Source organism: Monodelphis domestica, chromosome 7 (assembly GCF_027887165.1).
Source record: "Monodelphis domestica isolate mMonDom1 chromosome 7, mMonDom1.pri, whole genome shotgun sequence".
Lineage (NCBI taxonomy): Eukaryota > Metazoa > Chordata > Mammalia > Didelphimorphia > Didelphidae > Monodelphis > Monodelphis domestica.
This window is the reverse complement of record NC_077233.1, coordinates 56,083,407-56,107,837: the sequence shown is the minus strand read 5'-3', so window position 1 is coordinate 56,107,837 and position 24,431 is coordinate 56,083,407. Positions and strand designations below refer to the sequence as shown.

At 44.8% G+C, this 24,431-nt stretch overlaps 1 protein-coding gene across 2 annotated transcripts in view; it reads right to left on the bottom strand.

Annotated features, from left to right (window-relative positions):
* The window catches only part of CAND2 (cullin associated and neddylation dissociated 2 (putative)), a 53,700-nt gene that overhangs the window by 2,697 nt on the left and 26,572 nt on the right, over window positions 1-24,431 (bottom strand). For both annotated transcript variants that reach the window (XM_001366065.4, XM_056804683.1), the window contains 11 exons: window positions 23,612-23,735; window positions 23,138-23,394; window positions 20,524-20,629; window positions 19,129-19,268; window positions 18,281-18,573; window positions 16,581-16,722; window positions 12,770-14,272; window positions 10,562-10,657; window positions 7,658-7,827; window positions 3,624-3,788; window positions 1,740-1,847 (listed from right to left, as the gene is read on the bottom strand). In XM_001366065.4, coding sequence (XP_001366102.2) covers window positions 1,740-1,847; window positions 3,624-3,788; window positions 7,658-7,827; window positions 10,562-10,657; window positions 12,770-14,272; window positions 16,581-16,722; window positions 18,281-18,573; window positions 19,129-19,268; window positions 20,524-20,629; window positions 23,138-23,394; window positions 23,612-23,735 — 3,104 coding nt within the window. The remainder of the gene's footprint in view (window positions 1-1,739; window positions 1,848-3,623; window positions 3,789-7,657; window positions 7,828-10,561; window positions 10,658-12,769; window positions 14,273-16,580; window positions 16,723-18,280; window positions 18,574-19,128; window positions 19,269-20,523; window positions 20,630-23,137; window positions 23,395-23,611; window positions 23,736-24,431) is intronic.

Genomic DNA, 24,431 nt, shown 5'->3' with positions numbered 1-24,431 from the left:
TTTGAAACAAGATGAGAAATTACTATTTGTAAAGCACTTAGCACAGAGTGGGTGTATAAATGCTTATTCCTTTCCCACATCCCCTTAGGATTTATAACTCCTTGAGGTAAGGTGCTATTATCCCTATGAGAAAACGGGCCCCAACCTGTCAAGTGATTTGCTCCTAGGTGATTTCACTGCAGATAGACTAATCAGCCTGGATATTAAAGAAGGTCTTCTTGACACTAAGCCCAGCAAACTTAACCTACTAAGCCACACAGAATCCCAGAACTCCTGGTTAAGTGTGAAGTCAAAAAGCAAATCCTATCTTATACAATTAATTACAAAACTTGGTGGATGTCCCTCGTTCGTCTGTGGGTCCCCACAGCCAGGAAGATCCAGGGTGGCTGGATGCCTGGGCCTGCCCAGCAGTACCCAGAATGCTCTAGCCAGCTCCCAAGCCAACAAAAGGTGCCAAGAAGCAGTGAGCCTGCATTTGTAAACCTCAAATTTTCTTAGACTTATAAATGTTGGAAATTTCACCATTGGGAAATTTCATACTTGAAAAATTTCCTATTGATAGTGGGTCTTGACTATTGGAATGTGAACCCCATTGGCATGGGAGGTTCCTTCTCTTTCCTTCTTAAGATTACTTTAGGACAGAAACCTTTTGCTGAACAATGGAAAGGACTTTGACCTATGCTTAAGCATAGAACAGGAATTTCTTTGAGTCATGATTGATTTTAGAATTGATACAATGGAGATACTTGGAATCAATCTCCACCCTATTCAGTCCTAACAGGATTGAGTAAGGGCTGCAGCCTAGATCAAAATTTAATTATTCCAATCTCTACCCTACTCAGGTTAACAGGATTTAGAAAGGGCTGTAGCAAAGGAGCAAAGATTTAATTATTTGAAAATATGACCTTCAACAGACATGTGCAAAGCCAGAGACCTCTGGGCAGTCCTGGGTTAAGCTAGAGCCTCCATTGGCACAGGGAAATTGATGGACAGTGATTGGTAGATGTGAGAACTGAGGGGAGGCAACTTGGAGGGTTTTCCTTAAAGATCAGGGGGGTCTGGAGACTCGGAGGTGGTTGAGAAGTTGGTCGGTGTGGTTCGTGTGGGCTCTGAGAAGCTTGCTCTGAAGGAAGCTGAAAGTGGGGGCCTCTGAGACTGTTTCTCCATTTTGGTCACGTGAGTAATAGGGACTGATCTTTTTTTCTTTGCCCCAGCTATCTAAGGGCTTGGGCCTTTTGGCCCAGCCTAAACAGAAGGGGTATTTAAGCCCTATTCCCTTCTCTCCCTTTTTCTCTCTCTCTATCTCTAATTCCTTTCTTACTCCTATTGTAATTAAACTCCATAAAAGGTTGACTGCTGACTTGAGTTTTCATTTAGGAATTACATAGCTGAATTCCTTGGCGACCTTAAATTAATATGTATCAGTCTTTTAAAGTGATTCCCTTGTAACACATTGGAAGAGTCCCTCCATCTAGTGAGTTCCCTGTACCAGAGAAATCACAAGTCCGACTCTTCACCTGTCCCAGTATTGACACTACATCCTGAACACACGGAACACCCTTCCACGATGCCCTCAATAATCTTGGAATGTCTAAGGTCTTCCTCATCCAAGGCCTCTTCCCTGGACCACCCCTAACTGCGCCTCCCTCTCCTACACCTGCTTGTATGGCTGGTTCCATCTTTGAGCCCAAGGCAACAGGGCTCCCATGCTCTCCTCCCATCAGGAGAGACGAGCCTACCTTGGAGGTACAGGTGGCTCGCAGCGGTTCCACCAGGCGATCCAGCCTCTGCAGGACGGTGTTGGGACACAGAGCGGACAGCCGGGCCAGCATGATGAAAGTGAGCATCTGCCAAGAGGGGCAAAAAAGGGATTTGTGTGAAGGGAGAAACAATAGGTTTCCCCAAATATCAATCCACTTGCCCCCAAAGAACTCACCCTTGCTATTTCCTCCTGATTCCCTGGACACTAGGGGAACCAAGGGGCAGGATGGGCTTGAAAGAGCTAGAGGAAGGTTTCTGCTTAAGATCTGGCTCAGGGAGGTGGCTCTGTGGATAGAGTTCCAGACCTGGAGTTCGCAGGTCCTGGATTCAAATTTGACCTCAGACACTTATGACCTGTGTGTCCCCTGGCAAGTCATTTAACTTTAACCTCAGTTTCCTCACCTTAAAATAAGCTAGAGAAGAAAATGGCAAACCACTCCACTATCTTTGTCTGGTATCTTGCTGAGGCTGTTCATGGCTTGACCCCACTGCTGATTTGGCATAGGAGAAGTGCTAACCTGCTCCATCTCCAGCGGGGGCTGTTTTTGTCTCTCCTTAAGCAGCCTTGTGGCGCTCTGCTTCCCAGAGACCCCGATTGTAGTTTGGATGCCCATTTTGTTTTAGCCTATGTACAGCTCATTTCCCAAACTCAAGTGGCCCACCCACCCCAGCCTCCACACACAGCACGGATTACGAGGGTGCACCACCATTCATGATAGGAAAAGCTACAGGATGTACCACTTCCTATCTGTGATCATCAGCACATTAAGGAAGTTGCTTAAACTCTAGACTTTGGTTTCCTCACCTGTAAAAGGAGGGGCCCACTCATGCCCCTTCTAGCTCAGAACCTTCGATCCCAATCCCAATGATCATGAAACTCCCCTAACTCCTGATTCAAACGCCTTCCCCCGAAACTCCAGAAAGGGCAAAAGGCGATGATTCAAGAGGGCATAATTTAATTACCTTAAACCCCGCCTACCCCATCCCACCTCCCTCCCTCCCTCCAAAAAAAGCTGGACAGGTAAAGATGAGATGGGTTTTCAAAGTCAAGATTCTTTGTCTGCTAGGGGGCTTCCCTGTCCTTGAGAGTCTTCAAGTAGAAGTTGGATGGACATTAGTTGGAGAAGTTATAGATGGGGTGCTCCCATCCATTTTACATTTAACCAGATGGTCCCCAAATCCCCTCCCAGCTCTTGGAGTCTCATACATGGTGTTACCAATGGCATGGAGAAGACAGGGCAAGGCATGGCTAAGAAGACTAGATTTTAGAGATGGAAGGACCTTCAGAGAGCCTTCCACCCAACTCCGCTATCTTTCTTCCTTTCCACACATACATATATTAAATGTATGTGCACACGTGTCTAAAAATATATGCATCCCTATGTAGGCTCATGTAAAGTATATGAAACATATACCTGTATGCATTATATCTGTATATATTCCTGTAGAGACAGTCCCTTAATGAAAATTTGCCTTATTTTTTTATAGGAGTAATGGATTTTGGGTTTGGAACAATATATTTACACTGTGCATTGGTCAATGTTTGGTTCCATTTTTCTGTACTCTTTCCATGCTCCATCTTTTTTATTTGTTTATTCTTTGTCATGAGAGACGACTCACTGGATATAGGAAGGGGGAGAAATTAATGTGATATGGAAACATCAATTAAAATAAAAAATAAACAAATTGAGACTGGGAAAGATGTTGGAACAGACTGTCAGAGCTAGAAGGAACCTGGGAACAGAACATCCAAGTTGGAAAGGGATTCCTAGTTTGGTCGAGAAATAATGGTATTCACTAGTAAAAACAGAGAAAGTAATTCTACTCGTGGAAGGAGAGTCTGGGATATATATCAGCCTTACCCTGATGTCATAGTGATCCTTGAGTCCATCTTCCACATGGTTTAAATACTCATAGATGTCCAGTCGGTCCAGGCAACTCTCCAGGAGCGTGTACATGCATTCAAAGGCAGCTTTCCTGACATCCAGCCCATCGTCCACTGTGTGTTTGAAGGGCCCCATTTCTACCTGTTGGAGACGTCAAGACAAAATTTGAGGGGAGGGCAGATTTTGCAGGAGTGAGAAAGGGAAGAGAGGCTCCCTTGATACTCAGAGTGACCACTGAGGGGCAGTGCTGGCCCGGAAAGCTCTACTACTCTCTCTCCTAAACTCAGAGAACACAGAATGTCAAAGGTGAAAAGGAGGACTCTACCTTACCTGTCACATTTTGTACAGTCAATACCAGAGCAGGAATCAACTTTACAACACCTCCTCCACCCACAAACGGGGCCACTAAAAATCTCCAGTGAAGGGGAACTCACTATCTTTTTCTTTATTATTTAATTACTTTTAATATTTATGTAGTATGTACAGGCACTTTTTCTTTTTATCTTTTGATCTCTTAGGATGCAGACCTAGTAGTAGATATTGCTGGGTCAAAAGGCATGCACAGTTTTAGAGCCCTTTGGGCATAGGTCCAAATTGTTCTCCAGAATGGCTGGACCAGTTCGCAACAGCAGGGAAATTTTTTTACATCCCCTCCAGCATTTATCATTTTCCTTTTCTGTCATGGTAGCCAATTTGACAGGAATGAAGTGATACCTCAAGGTTGTTTTAATTTGTATTTCTCTAACCAAGAGTGATTTGGAGCATTTTTTCAATTGATTATTGATAGCTTGCTTTCTTCTTCTGAAAACTGCCTAGTCATATCCTTTGACCATTGTAAAGATGAAAATTTAGGGGAGACTGAGGCAGATAGAAATTAGTTTCTCTCTGCAAGGAGTATTATATTTTTTAGAGGTTTATTGAAGATTAAGGATTAAAGAAAATACAGGATAAGAAACACGCGTCCAGGCCATAGAGTGGCCTAGACACAACCTCACCTACATTATGAAAAAAAGCCACATCTGCCCCAAACGGAAGTCCAAGAGAGCGAGAGCCCCCTCAAAAGCCTTTGAATCAGCTTAAATACCTTCCCGATCTTGGCCCAGGTGAGATTACAAGGCATTCTGGGGAAGTGGAGCAAAGGCTCATGGGGATTGTAGTCCTGTATTCGAGTCTATTTTTTACACCATTTATCAATTGAAGAATGGCTCTTATTTTTATAAATTAGTCTCAGTTCCCTATTAATTTGAAAAGCAAGGCCTTAATCTGAGAAACTTGCTATAAATTCTTCCCCTCCAACCCCAGTTTCCTTTCTAATTTTGACTACACTGGTTTTCTTTGTGCCTTAAAGAAATTTCGATTTTCTCCATTTTGTACATATATGTTTAGTATTGATATTACTTAATTACTTATTATACTTTTATGTAGCAAAATATAGTTTCCCTGCTTATCTCTTGATTTATTTTGCTCTTGGTTTATCTGAAATCATGATTGCTATTCCTGCCCTTTTTACTTCAGTTGATGCATAATGGTTTACTGCTCCAGCCCTTTATTTTAATTCAGTGTGTCTTTCTGTTTTAAGAATGTTTCTTGTAAGCAAAAAATTGTTGGGGCACATAGCCGGCTCAGTAGAGAAAGAGCCAAGCCTGGAGACAGGAGGTTCTGGGGTTCAAATCTGACCTCAGACATTTCCTAGTAGCTGTGTGATCCTGGTCAAGTCACTTAACTTCAATTGCCTAGTCCTTACTGCTCTTCTGCTTTGGAACTAATACTTAGTATCAATTCTAAGACAGAAGGTAACAGTTTAAAAAAAAACCAAAACAACCCCCCCCCAATATATTGTTGGATTCTGTTTTCTAATCCATCCTGCTATCCATTTTATGGGTAATCACCCATTTATTTCAACTCATTCATATTCATAGTTATAATTACTAAGCGTTTCCCTCTATCCTATTTGTTTTTCTATTTAGTCACCTCTCTTTTTATCCTGTCCCTCTTCAAAAGTTTGCTTTGCTTCTGACCACTATCTTCCTTAACCTGCACTCCCTTTTATCACCCCCCACACTTTTCTCTTACCCCTTTCTCCTAATTCCATGTTGAGTAAGATAGATTTCTATATTCAACTGAGAGTGTACATTGTCTTCCCTCACTGAACCATCTCCAATGAGAGTAAAGTTCAAGTGCAACCTACCACATTCTTCCATTTTAAAAGCTCTTCCTTGGATGCTTCTTTTATGAGATAATTTCCCCCACTCTTCTCCCTTTTTGCTTCAGTCAAGGCATTCCTCTTTATTACTCCTTCACTTTTTTTTATCTTTACAATATAACTGACTCAGACCTGTGCCTTCTGCCTATGTAGATGCCTTATAACTGCCTAATAAAGATGTATCACCTTCTTGTCTAGGAATGTAAACAGTTTAATCTTATTAAATCCCTTATGCTTTTTCTTTTATGTTTACCTCTCTCTGTTTTTCTTGAATGCCAAATTTTCCATCCAGTTCTGGTCTTTTCATCAAGAATGCTTAGAAGTCTTCTACTTCATTAAATACCCATTCCCCATTCCCCCTTCCCCTTCACGATTATACTCAGGTGTGCTGAGTAGGTTATTCTTGGTTGTAATCCTAGTTCCTTTGCCTTATGGAATGCTATATTCCAGGACCTCCAATCCTGTAATGTAGAAGCTCACAAATCATGTGTGATTCTGACTGTGGCTCATAGTATTTGAATGGTTGCTTTCAGACTATTTGAAATATTCTTTCCTTGGTCTAGAAACCCTGTAATTTAAGTATAACATTCCTAGGAGTTTTCATTTTGGGATTTCTTTGACAAAGTGATCAGTAGATATTTTACTATCTGGTTCTTGGATATTGAGGCAACTTTCATTTGTAATTTCTAGAAAGATGATATCTAGGTCCTTTTTTATTATGGATTTCAGGTAGTCCAAGAATTTTTAAACTATCTCTTCTCGATCTGTTTTCCAGATCAGTTGTTTTCTGATAAGATATTTTACATATTGTCTTCTATTTTTCATTCTTTTGGCTTTGTTTGATGATTTCTTGATGTCTCAGGGAGTCATTAGCTCCACTTACCTAATATTAATTTTTGAGAAATTATTTTTTTCAGTGAGCTTTTGTATCTCTTTTTCCATTTGGGCAATTACATTTTTTAAGAAGTTATTTTAATTAGTAAATTTTTGTGCCTCTTTGGCCAATTCTATTTTTAATGTGTTATTTCCTTCAGTATTTTTGTGTCTCTTTTACCAAGATGTTAATTCTCTTTTCAGAATTAAAAAAAAAAAACAAACCTTTATCTTCTGTCTTACTATCAGTTCTAAGACAGAACTGCAGCAAGGGCTAGGTCACTAGGGTTAAGTGGACTCCTATAAGTTGGCACTTAATAAATGTTTATTAACTGACTCCTAAGTTTTCTATTCTCCAAAATATATACACCTGGTTTCTTCACCTGATGCTTGCCTAATGGCATTGTCCCTCTCTTCCTACCAATCTTCCCTTCCTTTCCCAGAGCTTGTCAATGCTCTTAAAACTTGGCATATTGAAGTGAACAAATTATTTAGCTGTGTCTTGACCAGGGCACATCTGGAGATCTCTTGGGATTTCTACCATAGAGATGAGCAGCAACTTGCAGCATTTACATAGCACTTTACATAGAATATCTTATTGAACCTCACCGTCACCCTTGGGAGGTAGGTGCTATTATTATTTCCATTTCACAGATAAGGAAACTAAATCCTAAGTGTCCAAGGCTGGATTTGAACCCAGGTCTTCCTCATTCCAAAATAGTACTCTTACTTAGCATGCTACCTCGTTATCCCCACCGGGGAGAAGTTGTTAGAAATGAGAGATGTGTTTGGTAGTAAATTACCCTTGCAATTATTCTTACTCACCAAGTTAGTGAAGATCCAGGATGGCCTATACCTTCCTTCATGTCACCACCCCATCCTCACCCTGTTCTACACCTACAGGCCCAAGCCTGCCATCCCACTGCCCACTTACCTCTCGAATAAGCTCCTTTCGGACCTTGGTCTCATTGTACAAGTGAGGAAGTGTGTTGTCCAGAAAGTCTCGAATGAGGGAGGGCTTGTTGTGAGCAGCAGAATTGAATAAGGCCAGAGCCACTCGTCGGACATTTAAATCTGAGTCCTGAAGAGTTTTTAAGAAATCTCCTGGGGGGGCGGCAGCATGAAGGGAGGGTTAGAAGAGGAAAAAGCAAACAAAACAAAGAGGTGGGTGAAGAGTACAGCCATGAAATGATCTAGATTTTAAATTTAAAAAAAAAAAGAGAAAACCAAGTTCTACAACCATATCTTAATTATCTGGGTAATGTAAGCCCAAGTATTTCATAACCTTGCTAATAAGAGCTGTAGTTCTTGGATTATGCATCTGGTAAAGTCGAGAATCATTTCTTAAGCCCCTACTGTGTGCCAAGTGCTGAGGATACAAGAAGCGCCAGAGAACAGCCCCTGCCATCAAGGAGCTCAGAATCTAAGGGGATTGAGCCAAGTGGAATGAGATGACATTTAAGATAAATGAGATAAATATGAAGTCCTATGCTTCAGGTTCAAAATAATCAATTTTGCAATCAAAGGGTGGACATAGGCAGCAGTTTGTCTGGAAAAGAACTGGGGGGTTGAGCAGACCACAAGCTCATCAGAAGTCAACCAAGAGATCCAGTATGGAAAGGATCAAATGAGATAATAAACGAAACTCTTTGAAAAATGGCAAACCTTCTATAAATAGATTTCAAAGATGAAGAGAGAGTAGTCAATGTAGTCAATAGAAAGCTAGCCTCAAAGTCAGAAAGACCTGAGTTCAAGTCCCACCTCTGGCACATGTAGGCTGTGTTGACCCTATTATTGTTCAGTCATTTTCAATTGCATCTGACTCTTTATAACCCCATTAGGTGTTTTCTTGGCAGAAATACTGGAGTAGTTTGCCATTTCTTTCTCCAACTCTTACAGATGAAGAACTGAAGCAAACAGAAGTAAGTGACTTGCCCAGGGTCACATAGCTAGTAAGTGTCTGAGGCCAGATCTGAACACAGGGAGACCACTGTGTCACCTACCTACATGATCCTATGTGGTCCTACCCTGGGCTTAACCTCTTAGTGCTCTGGGAAAATTTCCAAGACTGAAGGTAACAGAGAAGGTGCAAATGATAGAGGGAGTTTCCTCACATAGCAGTTCCACATCCAAGAAAAAAAGTTCTTGGTACCATCAATAGTTTCAACATCAGCAACTGAAGAGACTTTATTAGTGGTGATGATATTAAAGAGGCATGAGCCTCTGCTTTGCCACTATACCCTAAGGATCATGGGATCTTTCCATTTGATTGGCAGCTGAAATCTTCCAGTGGTGTGGCCCCCCTACCCCAAGCAAGTCTTTTCCATTTGCATCCCCAGAACTTAGTTCATTGTTTTACACAGAATAAGTGCTTAAAGGTAGCTGGGTAGCTCAGTAGATAAAGTGCTGGGTCTGGAATCAGGAAGACCTGAGTTCACATCTAGCCTCAGATACTTATTAGTTGTATGATCCTGGGCAAATATATCTGCATTAACCTACTAGAGAAGAAACTGGCAAGACACTAGATTCTTTGCTAAGAAAACCCTATAGACAGTATTGTCATGCTATGGTCCATGGGATCATGAAGAGTCAGACCCAACTAAACAACAAGTAATTGATAAATATTCCATCCATCCATCTATTCATCCATCCATCTATCCATCCATACATCTTTCCATCCATACATCCATCCTTCCATCCATCGATCCATCCATTCATCCATCCATCCTTCCATTCATCCATCCATCCTTCCATCCATCCATCCATCCATCCATCCATCCATACATACATACATACATACATACATCCTTCCATCCATCCATCCATCCATTCATTCATCCATCCATCCTTCCATCCATCCATCTATCCATCTATCCATCCATCTTTCCATCCATACATACATCCTTCCATCCATACATCCATCCTTCCATCCATCGATCCATCCATTCATCCATCCATCCTTCCATTCATCCATCCATCCATACATCCATCCATCCATACATCCATCCATCTATCCATCCATACATCCATACATACATCCTTCCATCCATCCATCCATCCATTCATCCATCCATCCTTCCATCCATCCATCTACCCATCTATCCATCCTTCCATCCTTCCATCCTTCCATTCATCCATATACCACTGAAATCACAGTCTTTATCGAGTCCTTACCTCTTAAAGATGAAGAGAAGAAATAAAGCATTGTGTCTTCAGGGAAATGCACACACAATTACACATACACACTCACAGAAATGCATACACCTGCTCACATATACTTTGACATACACTAACATTCTTCCCACCCTATCGTTCTCTCTACCTGGTCAATAGCCCAGGGATGGAGAGTTAGTATGTGTGTGTGTGTGTGTATGAAGGTTCAAACCACCCTCATTCATCTTTGTACTTGTATATCTATATAGCACCCTTCCTTTCCACAAGGCTTTCAGTCATTTGATCCTTTCAACATCTTCTGTAAGGATAATAGGGCAGGGATTAGTATACCCATTTTACAGATTAATCTAATTCAATATGAACCTATATTTATTAAGTACCTACTATGTGCTAAACCATCAAGGTTATAATAATAAAATTAAAAACAGGAACTGCCCTCAAGTAGCTTACATTTTACTACATTTAAACAGATGAGAACCGACCTAATAATTGAGGAAGGCGCAAACACTAAGATGCTCCCCCAACCTCTACAAGGAAAGTGATGTCAACACTTCATTCCTCAGTCTCCCTCTATCTTTGTGAGAGCAGCTTTGGGCTTTCCCCCTTCTGTTTTCAGTGATAAAAACCTTGCTAGGTGACCAAGAAACCAGAGCTCCAGACTCACCGATGCAGTCCTTCAGGAGGATGTCAACGGGCTGGGGCTGGTCTGAGATGGTGAATTTAATGGCGGTAACGACAGTGCTCCGGGCATGTGGTGAACCTGGCAGAGACCCAGAAGAAAGTGTGAGCCATTGGGAATAGTAGACAATTTGAGATGATGGTCATGGCATTGTAGATGGAGGATGGACCCTCTGGGGCTCTCTGAGTCCTTCCCCTATGCCTCCATTCTTCCTCCCCACCCTGCATCTCCCCCCCATTTCTGCAGAAAAGGTGATGTCAACACTTCACTCAGAAACCTATCCTAGGATGGTGCCCCTTCAGGTTTGGAACCTTTATTATTGCTAGAGCAGCCCTAGCCTCTGCCCTCTTCTGTTCTTTTTTTTTTTTTAAACACTTACCTTCTGTCTTAAAATCAGTATTGTGTATTAGTTCCAATGAGGGTTAAGTGACTTATCCAGGGTCACAAAGGAAGCATCTGAGGCCAAATTTGACCTCAGGACCCCCATCTCTGGGACTGATTCTCAAACCACTGAGCCACCTAACTGCTCCCCAATTTTGTTCTTGATGAGGGAGAAGTATGGGGGGGAAAACCTACTTACTACTGCTCTCAATTATCCATCTTGATGAATGGGAACATGAGGAATAATTCACAACAATATACATTCCAACTCACTTCTCTTTAGGCATTTGCCATGAAATATGCTTTCTTTACTATGATTATTTTTGCAGTATACTTTGAGATAAAGAGCATTCTGGCTGTAAATCCAGCAAACCTCAAGACTCAAGCATAAGTCACTCAACTTTCCTAAGCCTCAGTTACCTGGTTGGAGAAAGAGAGCAATAAGGCATAAACAAAAGGGGCTGGCCTAAGAGTTAGAGAACTCTTGTTCAAGTCCCGCCATATTGTTTGTGTGACCCTGGGCAAATCATGGTTTCCCAGAGCTCCAGATAACTCTCCTAGACTGTTAGTTTTAGAATGATGGCTAGTCTGTTTCAGCCACAGTGGAGGGATTTGCAACTCAAGGGGGTTCCCTCTATTCATGAAGAAATCATAGGTCTAGGCTCAAAGAATAATATTTGAGGGGTCAATAATAATTATATTGTCTATTTCACTGAATTACTAAGAGAAAGGGATTTGGCAATCTCAGAGTTCTAAAGAAATAATATTATTATTAATAACAAAAACACTAATAATAATTAAAACTTATATGATGCTTTGAAGTTTACAAAAAGTTTTGCAAAATTATCTTGTTTAGCAAAAACATTATTATTCATGAATAGGCTGAGACAACATAATAAAAATGACAATTTGACCTAAATTGATTTACTTATTCAATGCCACAACAATCAAACTGCTAAAAAATTATTTCAGTTAGAAAAAATAATAACAAAATTATCTCATTTGGTTTTCAACAACCCCCTTGGGAAGTAGATGATATTGGAATTCCATTTTCCAGTGGAGTAAACTGAAAGAAATGGGAGGGGGGGAGAATATTGTCAAAATGAGTCTGAATTCTATAGGCAACCCCCTCTAAAGTGGGCAGTGATCTCTTTACCAAGGTGGAGGGCTATGGGTATGGAATACTGCATATGCTGTCAAGGCCAGTTGGTGTGTTGTTTGATTTTGCTGAATAATTATTTTTTCCCTCTCTGCCTTTTTTTAGACTGTTCTAAGGGATGACTTACTGGGTGAACAGATGCAGAAGGGATACATAGGGAAATGAATGCCATGTAAAAAAGTCAACAACAACATATTAATACTCATAAATTTTTTCCCAAGTGGGCTGGAATGAAGCCTTTAAAATATGAGACCCCCATACCCAAGAGGGGCACCTAGGTGGCTCAGTGGATTGAAAGCCAGGCCTAGACACAGGAGGTCCTAGGTTCAAATCTGGCCTCAGACACTTCCCAGCTGGGTGACCCTGGGCCAGTCACTTACCCCCATTGCCTAGCCCTTACCACTCTTCTGCCTTGGAACCAATATACAGTATTGATTCTAAGATGGAAGGTGAGAATATATTTTTTTCCAATGAGACTCCCGTGTGGACGGAGCTTTCAGATACGAGACCCCATTGGTGGATAATTGAGAGCACACTTTTCCCTTTTCTTCTTTCTGCCTGAGAAGACCAAGGAGGCCCTTTAATGAGGAGGGAGGAAGCCATGTGGGCCCTGATCCCACTGGAGCATCCCCAGCACCTCCCGCCATCTTTACCTGCGAGGAGCTGCTTCTGCAGCTGGGGCAGCAGCTGGGAAGGGTTCACCAGGGCCAGCTTCCCCAGGCACTCGGCCACCACGTTGCGCGTGCCCTCCTCGCTGCACTCACAGTGCCTGAAGAGCAGGGCCCAGATGTCCTCCACGTAGGGCTTGAGGCCTTCCGCAGGGGCGGCCCCTATGGTCTCCTTCAGTGAGTGCAGCAGCAGGTACTGCCTCCTGGGCTGGCTCCCGATCTCCCCGAGCAAGAAGGGCAGGTACTCGGGCAGGTTCCGGGCCCCCACGCAGCCCAGGGTGTAGGAGGCCGCCGACCTCACCTCCTCACTGGGCGACGAGAAAGCTTCCAGCAGGACCGTTTTCAGCTCCCGCTGGGACCCCATCCCAGCCACCACCTGGCCCATCTCGGCCAGCGCCAGGAAGGCCAGGACCTTGACCCCCGGGCTGGAGCGGGGAGCCTGGGCGTCCCGAACGAACTGGCCCACCGTGCCTGCCGCCTCCTGGGGACAGGCCACCACCAAGGCCGCCAAGCACTTGGCCACCGAGTGGTGCGCCTGCTTGTGGAGGGGAGGGGAGTCCGGGCCCGCCTTGTAGATGGGGCCCGTCAGCTGCTGTTTCAGTTCTCCGTAGGACAGGCCTGGGGCCCGCGTCCCCATCAGGGCCTGGAAGAAGCCTGTGATGGCCGTCAGCGCCCCGGTCTGCAACAGAGGTGAGTAAACCAGCTGCAGGACTTCAGCGAGGACGGGGCTGCTGGCCTTGGCCAGGGAGGAGGGGTGCGCCTGGGCCAGGGTGGTCAGGAAGCCCACAGCGACCTGGGCCACGTGCATGTCATTCTCCCCAATGAGGGGCGGAATCTCAGCCAGCACCGTGTCGATACTGGCGGGCTGGAGGGCTGTGCGGTAATTCCGGGCTAGGACATCGAGTGCTGCCAGGGTGGCCAGCTTCAGGGCCCGCTGATTCTTCCGGAGGAAGGAGGCCAAGATGGGCAAAGCGTCAATGATGATGGGCTGCAGGTCAACCCGGAGCGGGGATCCTGCCACCAGAGTCAGGGTCTTGACTGTGGGCAGCCGGGTGATCTCGTTCTTTAGGCGCTCCAGGAAAATGATGAGGGTGGGCTTCAGCTCAGCCCCCAGCCAGTCTCTCAGGTGCGCCAAGATGTGGCCCATGCAGGCGATGGCTCGTTCCTTCACCTCCTGGTCCAGGTCGGCTGCCTTCAGTCTTGTGAGGGTGGCAGCGAATATCTCCCCAACGTAGGGTTGGGGGTCCAAGGTCAAGGGGCGGTCTAGGGGCCGCAGGACCTTCACCAACTGCTGGGTCACCAGCAAGGCCTCCGAGGTGATCTTATAGAAGGGGTCAGATACACAGGCCACCACCGGGGGCAGCAGGACTGGCAGGTGGGCATGGAAGGCTTCAGGAGGGTGGGTGCACAAGAGGACATTCAGGAAAGCCAAAGTATCAATCCGCATGTTAGAAGAGCTGGCCCTGTCTGTCAGGGAGAAGATAATGCCTACAGCCAAAGAGTATGATGGGAGAAAAAGGGGTTAAAAGAAAATGGACACAATATTATCAGGAGAACCAGATTCTTTAGCCCCTCCATGCCTCAACCACCCAGCACCATCTTTAAGATATCTGGGGAGTACTGCTAGGTCTGTAACCCAAAGAGATAAAAAAATTGGGAAAGGATCTGTTTGTACAAAACTATTTATAGCTACTTCTTTTGAGGTGGCACAAACTTGGAAACTAAAGGGATGAACTTCATTTGGGGAATGGCTGAACAAATTGTGGTGTATGATGGTGATGGAAAACTATTGTGACTGTAAGGAAAAATGAATGGGATGATTTCAGAAAGAAATAGAAAGCCCTAGGTGAACTGATACAGAGTGAAGTAAACAGAACCAGGAGAGCATTATACAAAGTAACTGCAATACTGTGGAATGATCAAATGTGATAGATTTTGCTACTAACAGCAATATAATGATCCAGGACAATTCTGAGGGACTTATGAAAAAGAATGCTATTCACCTCCAGAGAAAGAATTGTTGGAGTCAGAATGCCGATGAAAGCAAATGGTTTTTCACTTGTTTATTTGGATATATATTTTGGTGTTTTGGTTTTATAAGATTATTCTCTTACAAAAAATGAACAATATGGAAATATGTTTTGTGTGATAATACATTTATAACCCAGAAAAAAATAAAGTGCTACATTTTTTAAAAGTGTGTATATATGTGTGTGTGTGTGTGTGTGTGTGTGTGTGTGTGTGTGTGTGTGTATAACTCGGGAGTTCATCTATGCAAATGGCTTGTTTACCTAGAAATGGTGGATACTTTGAAGCATATTTCAACAATGGGGGTAAAACACCCAAAGCCATCCATACTCTCAACCAAGCCCCTTTGTGATTCACAGTTAGGAACCTGGGTAAGAATTTGGTTTCATAATATGATGGGTTTAGAGTTAGAATGGACCTTATAGACAACCTAATTTTATCAATGAGGAAACTGAGTCTGGAACAGGTTAGTGACTAAATCTGAACTCAGTTCTTCTATACTCCAAATATAGCACTGTAGTATTAATGAGGTTCCCAAAATAGTCATGAGACAAAAAGTGTAGTGAAGACACCTTCCTTTTTCTCCTGATGTTTCTGACTAATGGAGAAACTAAGGTCCATAAGGGCAGGGATTTGCATTTATTCCTATGTATTTCCCAAGGCCCCTAGTACAAGGCTTTGCTCATGGGAAGCCCAACGAACAATAAGCTGCCTGTGCAAAAGAAAGAAAACTAGGCCAGGCAATTAAATTTTTTCTTTTACCTACCTTTGGCTATATCCCATAAATTTTGATATTTTGTCTCCTCACTGTCATTCTCTTCAATGAAATCAGTGATTGTTTCTGACTTGTTCTTTGTATGTTTTAATTAAATTAATTAATCAAATTTCTTACTTCTCAGTAAAAGCTCTGGCATACAGTGACAAGGGGGCACAGAAACTAGATTGGCTAGTGGAGACCACTGAATGGACCCTTCCTGACCAGGTCATCCCTCTCCTCTCCAAGAGGCAAACCCAGAATGAAAGTGAAGCCTGGAAAACAGCCCAAGGACACAAAGCACCCTCTGCTGTTCCAAGGATGCCCAGGTTGCTGTTATTTCACTATTTCCTTAGTAAATGGGTGAGTAAGGGGTTATGGGAGGGAATAGGGAGCTGAATGAGGTTAGGGAGAGGCAACTCCTTATGGGGTAAAGGACCAAGGGCTCCAGTATGATTATAGCTTCCCTCAGCCCAAATAGAAAGAGGATGAAGATCTAGACAATGAATAGGACTATCAAGGCAAAACATGGTGGTAGGAGGCAGGGGTGCCATTCCATGGCAAGTCAATGTGGTTAAAGTGATCAATGGATCACAGATTTAGAGCTGGGAGGGTCTCAGAAATTATCTAGTTCAAGAGTCTGCAAATGACACTCCATGGGCCAAATCCTGACCACCATCTAATTTTACAGAGCCCCATAGGCTAAGAAGGCTGTGGGCTAGATTTAGCCTTTGGGCTGAGGTTTGCTTACCTTTGTTCTCATTTTACAGATGAGAAAACTGAGGCCCAGAGGGGTTCTGTGATCTGGCCAAGATCACAGAGGTGGGATTTGAATCTGACTTAAAATCCTGTGCTTTTTCCAAAGCAGCACTCTGAGAGAAGTAATTGTGGCCAGGACTGATGTCAGGGGAGGTTGATCTGGGTCTGACTTTAAGAGAGGTTCTCCCAACTCCCCACAAAGATGATGCCCCCATCCCGCAACTCTGTCCACCCTCCACCCCCACCCCAGGTTACCTGGAACCAAGGCAGGAATATGCTCAGCCAGGCTCCCAGGTAAGACTCCAGCTAGTTCTGTGAGGACGCTGAAGCAACCCTGGCGAGACTTGACACTCCGATCCTTGAGCTGTCTCTGAAGAGCCTTGACAATATGGGGCACCTGCAGAGCATCTGAGGTGCTCAGTGACAGAGAATGAGGGCTTTTACTCCTTCCCTCATCCCAAGCACAGGGACCCTCCCATGAAGCTTTGGGGTGGGCTGCGGGACCACTTGCCCTCCTCTGGCTTCTCATCTGTTTCCATTGGCCTTTTAAGCTCACGAAGAGTCTCTTGGTTTGGAGTTGGCTGGCTTTGGGGCAGACCTGGTCCTTTTATCCCAGTAACCCCAGGATGATTGACCTAGAGCTACAAAGGGGAGCTCAATGACCTTCAAATCCAATTTCCTCATTTCACAGATGGGGAAACTAAGACACAGAAAAGAAATTATTTGTCTAGCATCACATGGAGCAGATTTGAAACCAGTTCTTCTGAAGATCAAACCCAGTTTTCTTTCTATTCTACTCTCAGTGAAAAGATTTCATCCTGCCAAGGAAGAATGAAGAAGGTTCAAATGACACCATTTCTACTCATTTGTGGCCTCCAGGGCCATAAGGCATCTGGGCACTAAGAATTCTTAGATTTGAACGATGATTTTAAATTAAATTTAGTGATTAATAATTAAGTATTGATTTAATTAACATTAAATCAAAGATTTCTGAATTGAGGGAAGAAGGCCCCACTCTACAAAGGGTGGGATAAGGTTATAGACCATCCAAGGAGGTCATGTTTCATAGAGTTACATGGAAGGGATTTTGGAGACCTTCTAGTCCTGCATTGGTGAAGACATGGCATGCATGTAGAACTGGCACTTGGGTAGCTGCTCTGTTCCCCTTCTTCCCAGTGCCACCCAAAGCAGGTACTTTCTCCCTCAGCTCTCTCTCTCTGGTAATGTAGCAGGGGGTGGGTAACAGACAGCTTGAATTTGCCCTCTGGGCACTTGAACTCCTTAAAGATTTGCCAAGGCTGCTCTAGTCCAGCCTCTTCGTTTTTATTTATTTATTTTTTAAACCCTATCTTCCAGCAGAATTAATGCTAAATATCGTTCCAAGGCAGAATAGTGGTAAGGGCTGGGCAATGGAAGTTAAGTACCTTACCTAGGGCCACACAGCTAAGGAAGTGTCTGAGGTCAGATATGAACCCAGGACCTCCTATCTCCAAGGCTAGCTCTTTAACCACCAAGCAGCCCCTTATCCCACATATTTTAAAGAAGGATTCTGAGTCTGAGAGAGGAAATAGCCCAAGCTGACAAAGTTAGGGGCAGAAGCAGGATCTGAATGCTCATTTTCTGACTCCAAAGCCAATATTCTTGCCAGGAGACTCCAAAAGAACAGGGATCAGCCACTAGGGAAGCTGCTTGGTAGAATTTCCCAAGATATCTCCATGTTATTGTGGAGGGCTGGTGGGGTGAAGAAGAGGGAAAAGGAAGACCCTCATGAGCCTAAAGGACAATGGAGAAAGATGAGTAGCTGGAGATTGCAACAACTGGGACTGTAACAATCCCTCCATTTCCCCACCTCCCTCTCCCAGATTGCTGGACCACTCAGAGCCTACAGTCCCTCCGCCATATATCCTCCATCCTGGATCCCTGCTGTACCCAGTCTCTGGCCTCTGACTCCTTACCTGGTTCTGCAACATGGTGAGAGGAATGTTCTCCTCGTTGCCCACCTCAGAGCTATGGAGCCAGCTTTGCCCAGGATGCGTCTGTCTCAGCAGTGAGATGTAGGCCCCAAAGATGTCGGCCTTGACGTTCTCCTCCCGTTCCTTGAACCTGCTGATCAGGACTGGAGAAAGGACCTGGTAGAAGTCCTGCAGCAAGTCATGCCTGGTGCTAATGATGGCGGCCACACACTTGGCCGCAGCTCTTCGGACTTTCCAACTCATGTCGTCATCGTCGCTGTACTCATCATCGCTTTCTGGGGATGGCAATCCAATGAGTTTTCATGGTGCTAACTCCATGTGTCAGACTGGGAAACCCATTTACTATTATTGGTAATATCATCTATTATTATTACCCATCTATTACTGTTATTAATATATTTTACAGTAATAATGATGGCATGAAACAGTGATTAATGATATTATTAATGATTGATTCTTTGTAGATATTTATAACTCCTGTGATAGAGCCTCACAACAACCACATAGTCTAGTGGGAAAAGTACTGGCTTCCAAGTCCTGCCTTAGTCATTTACTACCTATATATGTATGACTTTGGGTAAATTGCTTAACCTCCCTGGGTCTCAGGTTCTTGAGCTGCTAGATGGCTTCTGAGATACTTTCTATGCCTAAATTTATGAATTTATGAAAGTAAGTCTATTATTGTTCCCATTTTACAGATGAGGAAACCAAGGCTCAGAGAGGTTAGCTGACTCCTCCACAGTCACAGCCAGCAGGAATCAGAGGCAAGATTTGAAGGTAAGACTTTCTTACACCACACACTCATGCCTCATCTTAATGGCCATAGCTACCTTGTTCATCTTCTTCTCCATCCTCGGTCTCCATCATCTCGTCTTCATCACTGTCGTAGTTATAATTGGGGTCATGAGTCAAGTACTTCAGGCAGAGGTTGGTCACGCTGGGAATGTAGGGTCCCATCTCCTTGGGGCACCTGAACCGGGGAAGATGACCAGTTTTGTCCTCAATGGGAGAGAGGGGCTTCAGTTACCCTCCTAGAATGAGTGGTTCCCAGAGGTCTTAGCTAGACTCACTCCCCAACCCCATCCCTTCCTTAAAAGTAGAGAAAATGGGCCCCTAAGGCATAAGCTGGAAATTTAGCTGAAGGACAAGCTCTGAACTGGCCACAGAATTTATGGAGAAGGAAAATGGGGTGAGTGGGTGGCATAAAGTAATTTGTCTGAGGTCACCCACAGAGTGAATAACAGAGATCCAGGAGTGTGGGGGTACAAAGACTTTCCCACCAGGCAGTTACAGTTTGATTTGAATCCAGGACCTGACCCTAAATCCAGGATTCTTTCCACATCATGCTTCCCTCTTCTCCCTTAGTTCCTTCCCTCTTTTTCACTGACTAGTTACTGGACCTTTGGCTTTCAAGTCAATTCAATCAAAAAACATTTATTGAGCCCCTAATGTTTAAAAGAGTTTAGAGAAGGATAAAGATGAACCCAATCCTTAAAAAGTATAACATTTCATAGAAGAGATTCAGCACACACACAAATAGGCTGGACCACTAGAATGTAAGTTCTGAGAGGCAGACATTGTTCTAATAATGCCTTTGTATGTCCAGGATCTAGCACGGTGTCTAGCCCAAAGTAGATGCCCAACAGATGCTTCTTGCTTGATCGATTATAATGGGGTCCCTTCCTTCACTGAAATTCCAAGGTTCTGTGATCTTTCATTTTTCTTTGTGGTTATTACTAATGCTATTTGGCCATTCAGTCGTGTCCAACTCTTCATGATCCCACAGACCACACTGTTCATGGGGTTTTCTTGGCAAAGAAACTGGAGTGGTTTGCCATTTCCTTCTCCAGTGGATCAAAGCAAATTGAGGTTAAGTGACTTGCCTAGAGTCACTCAGCTTAGTAAGCATCTGAGGCCAGATTTGAACTTAGTTCTTCCTAATTCTAGGTCTAGGGCTCTATCCACCGAGCCGCCTAGCTGCCTCTATTATTACTTGTAGCTAAGGCTGATGTAAATACTGCTAGGAAGGGAGAGAAGTGAGGGCTGGAAGAATGAAAATGTTTCCAGAAGGCTAGAGAAGATCAGGGAGAGAATAGCTTTGGTGTGTGTATTCAGGACCACTTTAACCTCCCCACCAGTACATGAGCCCCCACAAGATTCTCAGAGATGAACTCAAAGCAGGGCTTCAAATTAGGGATAGGCAGGAAACAGGGGAGTGCCTCTACCTCCTCACAAAGGACTCAAAGCCTTGGAAGCAGTATTCTCGGAGCTCATCATCCTCCACAGCACAGAACTTGACCACTAAAGGGACAATCCTTGGTAGGTGGGCACCTGTAGGATAGAAAGAGGAGAGGGTCTGGGTCTGAGTCCCACCCAGCAGAAGGGGCCTCCTGACTGCAAAGTGGCCCAGGACTCGGTCTCCCACCAAGCCCTGGCTGCTCCATCCCAGGGGTCCAAAGGTCCAGGACTTTGACCAGTAGGTCTAGACTCACTTCAGGGCAGCCCTTGAACCCCGAGTTCTTTTCTCTCCATCCCCAAATGACCAGCGCCTGGGCTGGGATCTTTCTTCTGCAAGATTCAATGTCTCTTATGAAATATACAAAGTGAAGGAAACAGGCCCAGGAAAGATGGATTGAGAAATCAATATATGTTCCAATGATTACAGAAATGAGAATGGAAAGAACAAAGCAATGAAACTAAATGCTAAAGAAGAGATATGAGAAGGTACCCTCTTTCTCTCCCATGATCCTTTGCACAAATGGAGGACCATGGATGAAGGATGCTATTTTTTTTGGATGTTATTTAGTTTTTTTGGAAAACTTTTTCTACTTTGTTCATATAGATGATAAGGGAAGGCTCACTGGGAAGAAGCAAGGAGTGAAATATAGTTAGAAATACAGGTGATATTAAAACAAAAATTATCAATAAAAATTACTTCCCATAAAAGATACAATGATTATGCTTTGCAGTCTTCAGGACTGAGAGCCAAGGGGCAGAAGCCAATTGACCAGACCACTGCCCCAGGGGTACAATGTCTCTCCACCTCCCTCCTGCTCCCCTCTACTAGGACCAGTTCTTCTCTGTGGGCTCAGTGGTTCACAGAGTGAAAAAGGAGAATCTCCAAGCCAAGCTAGCCACTGTTCTAGATCTCTTTTCCCATCCGTGGCACCTAGCTTATAGCCCTCTGCTCTTTTCCTTGGAGCAACAAACATGAGCTTGATCAGACTTTGGGATATAATAGAGCATAGTGTTCATTGGGTCATGAAGAGTTGGACATAAATGAATTAATAAACAACAGCCTATCCCTGGCCCTTCTTCCCATTCATCTCCCATCAGAGCCCTTCTAGGTCATTCCCAGAGGTTAGGGGAACCCAAAAGAGCTCTGAACGAAAGGCTTAGAAGTAGTTCTGGGTACAGGAAAACCTGATCCAGGGGCTCAGTGTTCACTGGAACAGCTGGACTAGACTTGTTTAGAATCCTGGGTAATTAGGAGTCCTAATAGGCCAACTGTTCCCTGCTTAAGCGACACAGTTTTTAAATGTTCTTCCTTGTATTTCCCCAGTGTTTGACAGCTTTGCTAATTATAGCAGCAGTACCAGGAAACAAATGACTATTGGCCATTATCTTAATTCCTTATTGAGACAGTTTGGGGGATTTTGTTTTTGTTTGTTTTAAATCTCAGCTGTAGACATTTTCTACAAAGTTGTATTTCTGTACAAAACAAGCTACAGTTCCCATAATGCTTGTTTGCAGAATAAATAGAGCTATTCATTAGAGGGGGTAAAAAAGATGCCACCCTCAGCTGTTTTCCCTTCCTGTCTTTATGTTCTGGGCTCGAGGAAGCCCACATTTTTCCTTGGCTTGGCTCCACTCTGCTCTATCTCCCTTTTTTTCTTTTTCTTTTTTAACCGTTACCTTCTCTCCCAGTGTCAGAACACTGACAGAAGTGTTCTGTCCTGTTCTGTTCTAGGACAGAAGGCTGGTATGGGCTAGGCAAATGGGGGTTAAGTGACTTGCCCAGGGTCACACAGCTAGGAAGAGTGTGAGGCCACATTTTTAAAAAAGCCTTTCCCTTCCATCTTATATTCAATACTGTGTATTGGCTCCAAGGCAGAAGGCTGGTAAGGGCTAGGCAATGGGGGTTAAGTGACTTGCCCAGGGTCACACAGCTAGGAAGAGTGTGAGGTCACATTTTTTAAAAAGCCTTTCCCTTCCATCATATATTCAATATTGTGTATTGGCTCCAAGGCAGAAGGCTGGTAAGGGCTAGGCAATGGGGGTTAAGTGACTTGCCCAGGGTCACACAGCTAGGAAGAGTGTGAGGCCACATTTTTTAAAAAGCCTTTCCCTTCCATTATATATTCAATATTGTGTATTGGCTCCAAGGCAGAAGGCTGGTAAGGGCTAGGCAATGGGGGTTAAGTGACTTGCCCAGGGTCACACAGCTAGGAAGAGTGTGAGGCCACATTTTTGTTTTAAACCCTTACCTTGTATCTTAGAATCAATATTGTGTATTGGCTGTAAGGGCTAGGCAATAGGGGTTAAGTGACTTACCCAGGGTCTCCCAGCTAGGAAGTATCTGGGGCCCCATTTCAAACCAGGACCTCCTATCCCTGGGTTTGGCTCTCCCCACCTTGCTGCCCCATAAGTCTACATTTGAACCCAGTTCTTTCTGACTCCAGACCTGGCACTCTATCTACTGAGGCACCTTGCTGCCCCCTGCTGTCTACCCCAGGAACTGCCCCGTTTCTGTGGGCCAGTCTGGTCCCGACTCTCCTCTGGCCATTGCATTCCCGCCCGTCCCCCTCCTTCGCCCCCAGAACGCCAGAGGCCCCATACCGACACGGTGGCCGGCCTGCCTGCCGATGCCTCCAATACACTGGATGTAGGTCCGGGTGGTGGAGACGGACGCCTCCCCCTCCAGCTCGGCCAGCAGCTGCTCCATGAGCTCCGAGAACAGGCTGGCGCTGCAGGTCAGGACCAGGTGGCTCAAGGCGACGATGGCCCGCTTGCGCACTGCCAGGCGGGGGCTGGTGAGCTGCGGGACCAGGCTGTGCAGGATGGACGCGTGGAAGGAGAACAGGGACCCGCCCAACCTGTGGCCAAGGGAGGGGGTCAGTCACTGGGCGCGGGGCTCCCATCCCCGCCCCCAATACTAGCCAGCGGGCACGGGGCCAGGGAGCGGCCCCTTTCATCCCCACCAGAGCTTGGGCACACCGGGCTGGGCGGGAGATGCTGGAATGGGCGGCGCCCTTCTCCGGCCCCTCCCCCGGCCCCGCCTCCCTTCAGGACTCTCCTTCCCACCCTCCTTACCTGCTCAGCATATCCGACAAGATGTCCAGAGCCTCCAGCTGCACAGACACATCCTCTTGCTTCCCAATGGCTCCCGTGAGCTGGGACGTGATCTTCTTACAGACATTGGCCGCCATACCAGAGCCTGGAACAAGGAGCAGAGGGACACCGGGGGCAGTGCCAACGGGGCCCGGTTTCTGGGCACTCTGAGTCCAGCGACACCCTCCGATAGGTGGACAGCCCTGGCACATAATAAACGCTTACCTGGGGGCAACTGAGAGGCTCAGTGGATAGAGTCAGGTCTAGAGACAGGGGGTCCTGGGCTCAAATCCGACCTCCCTTAGTTCCTAACTGTGTGACCCTGGGCCAGTCACTTAACCCCGATTGCCATGCTTCCATCTTGGAATTAAAACTGGTAAATGGGATGAGGATAAGCCATACTACATGGGGTTGTTTCAGAACAAAGTTAAAGATCCACAATCAATCAACAGGGGGCAGCCAGGGGTTCAGTGGATATTGAGCCAAGTCTACTGGGTTCAAATCTGGCCTCAGATACTTCATGGCTGTGGGACCCTGGCTGAGTCATTTAGCCCTAACTCATATTGATTCTAACACAGGAGGGCAGACTTTGTTGTTGTTGTTGTTCTTAAATAGTCAATAAACATCTAAGCATCTGCGCCATGCCAGGCACTGTGCTGAGCACTGGAGTCTAAAGTGACAGGACTGGTTCCTTAGCTTCGCTTATAATCTGGTTTCAGGAGGTTGTGCCAAATCAGGAGTTCCCAGAATGGGCCAAGCAAGGCCAGTATCCCTGGGAGGAGGCTTTGAAGGCAACGGCCAG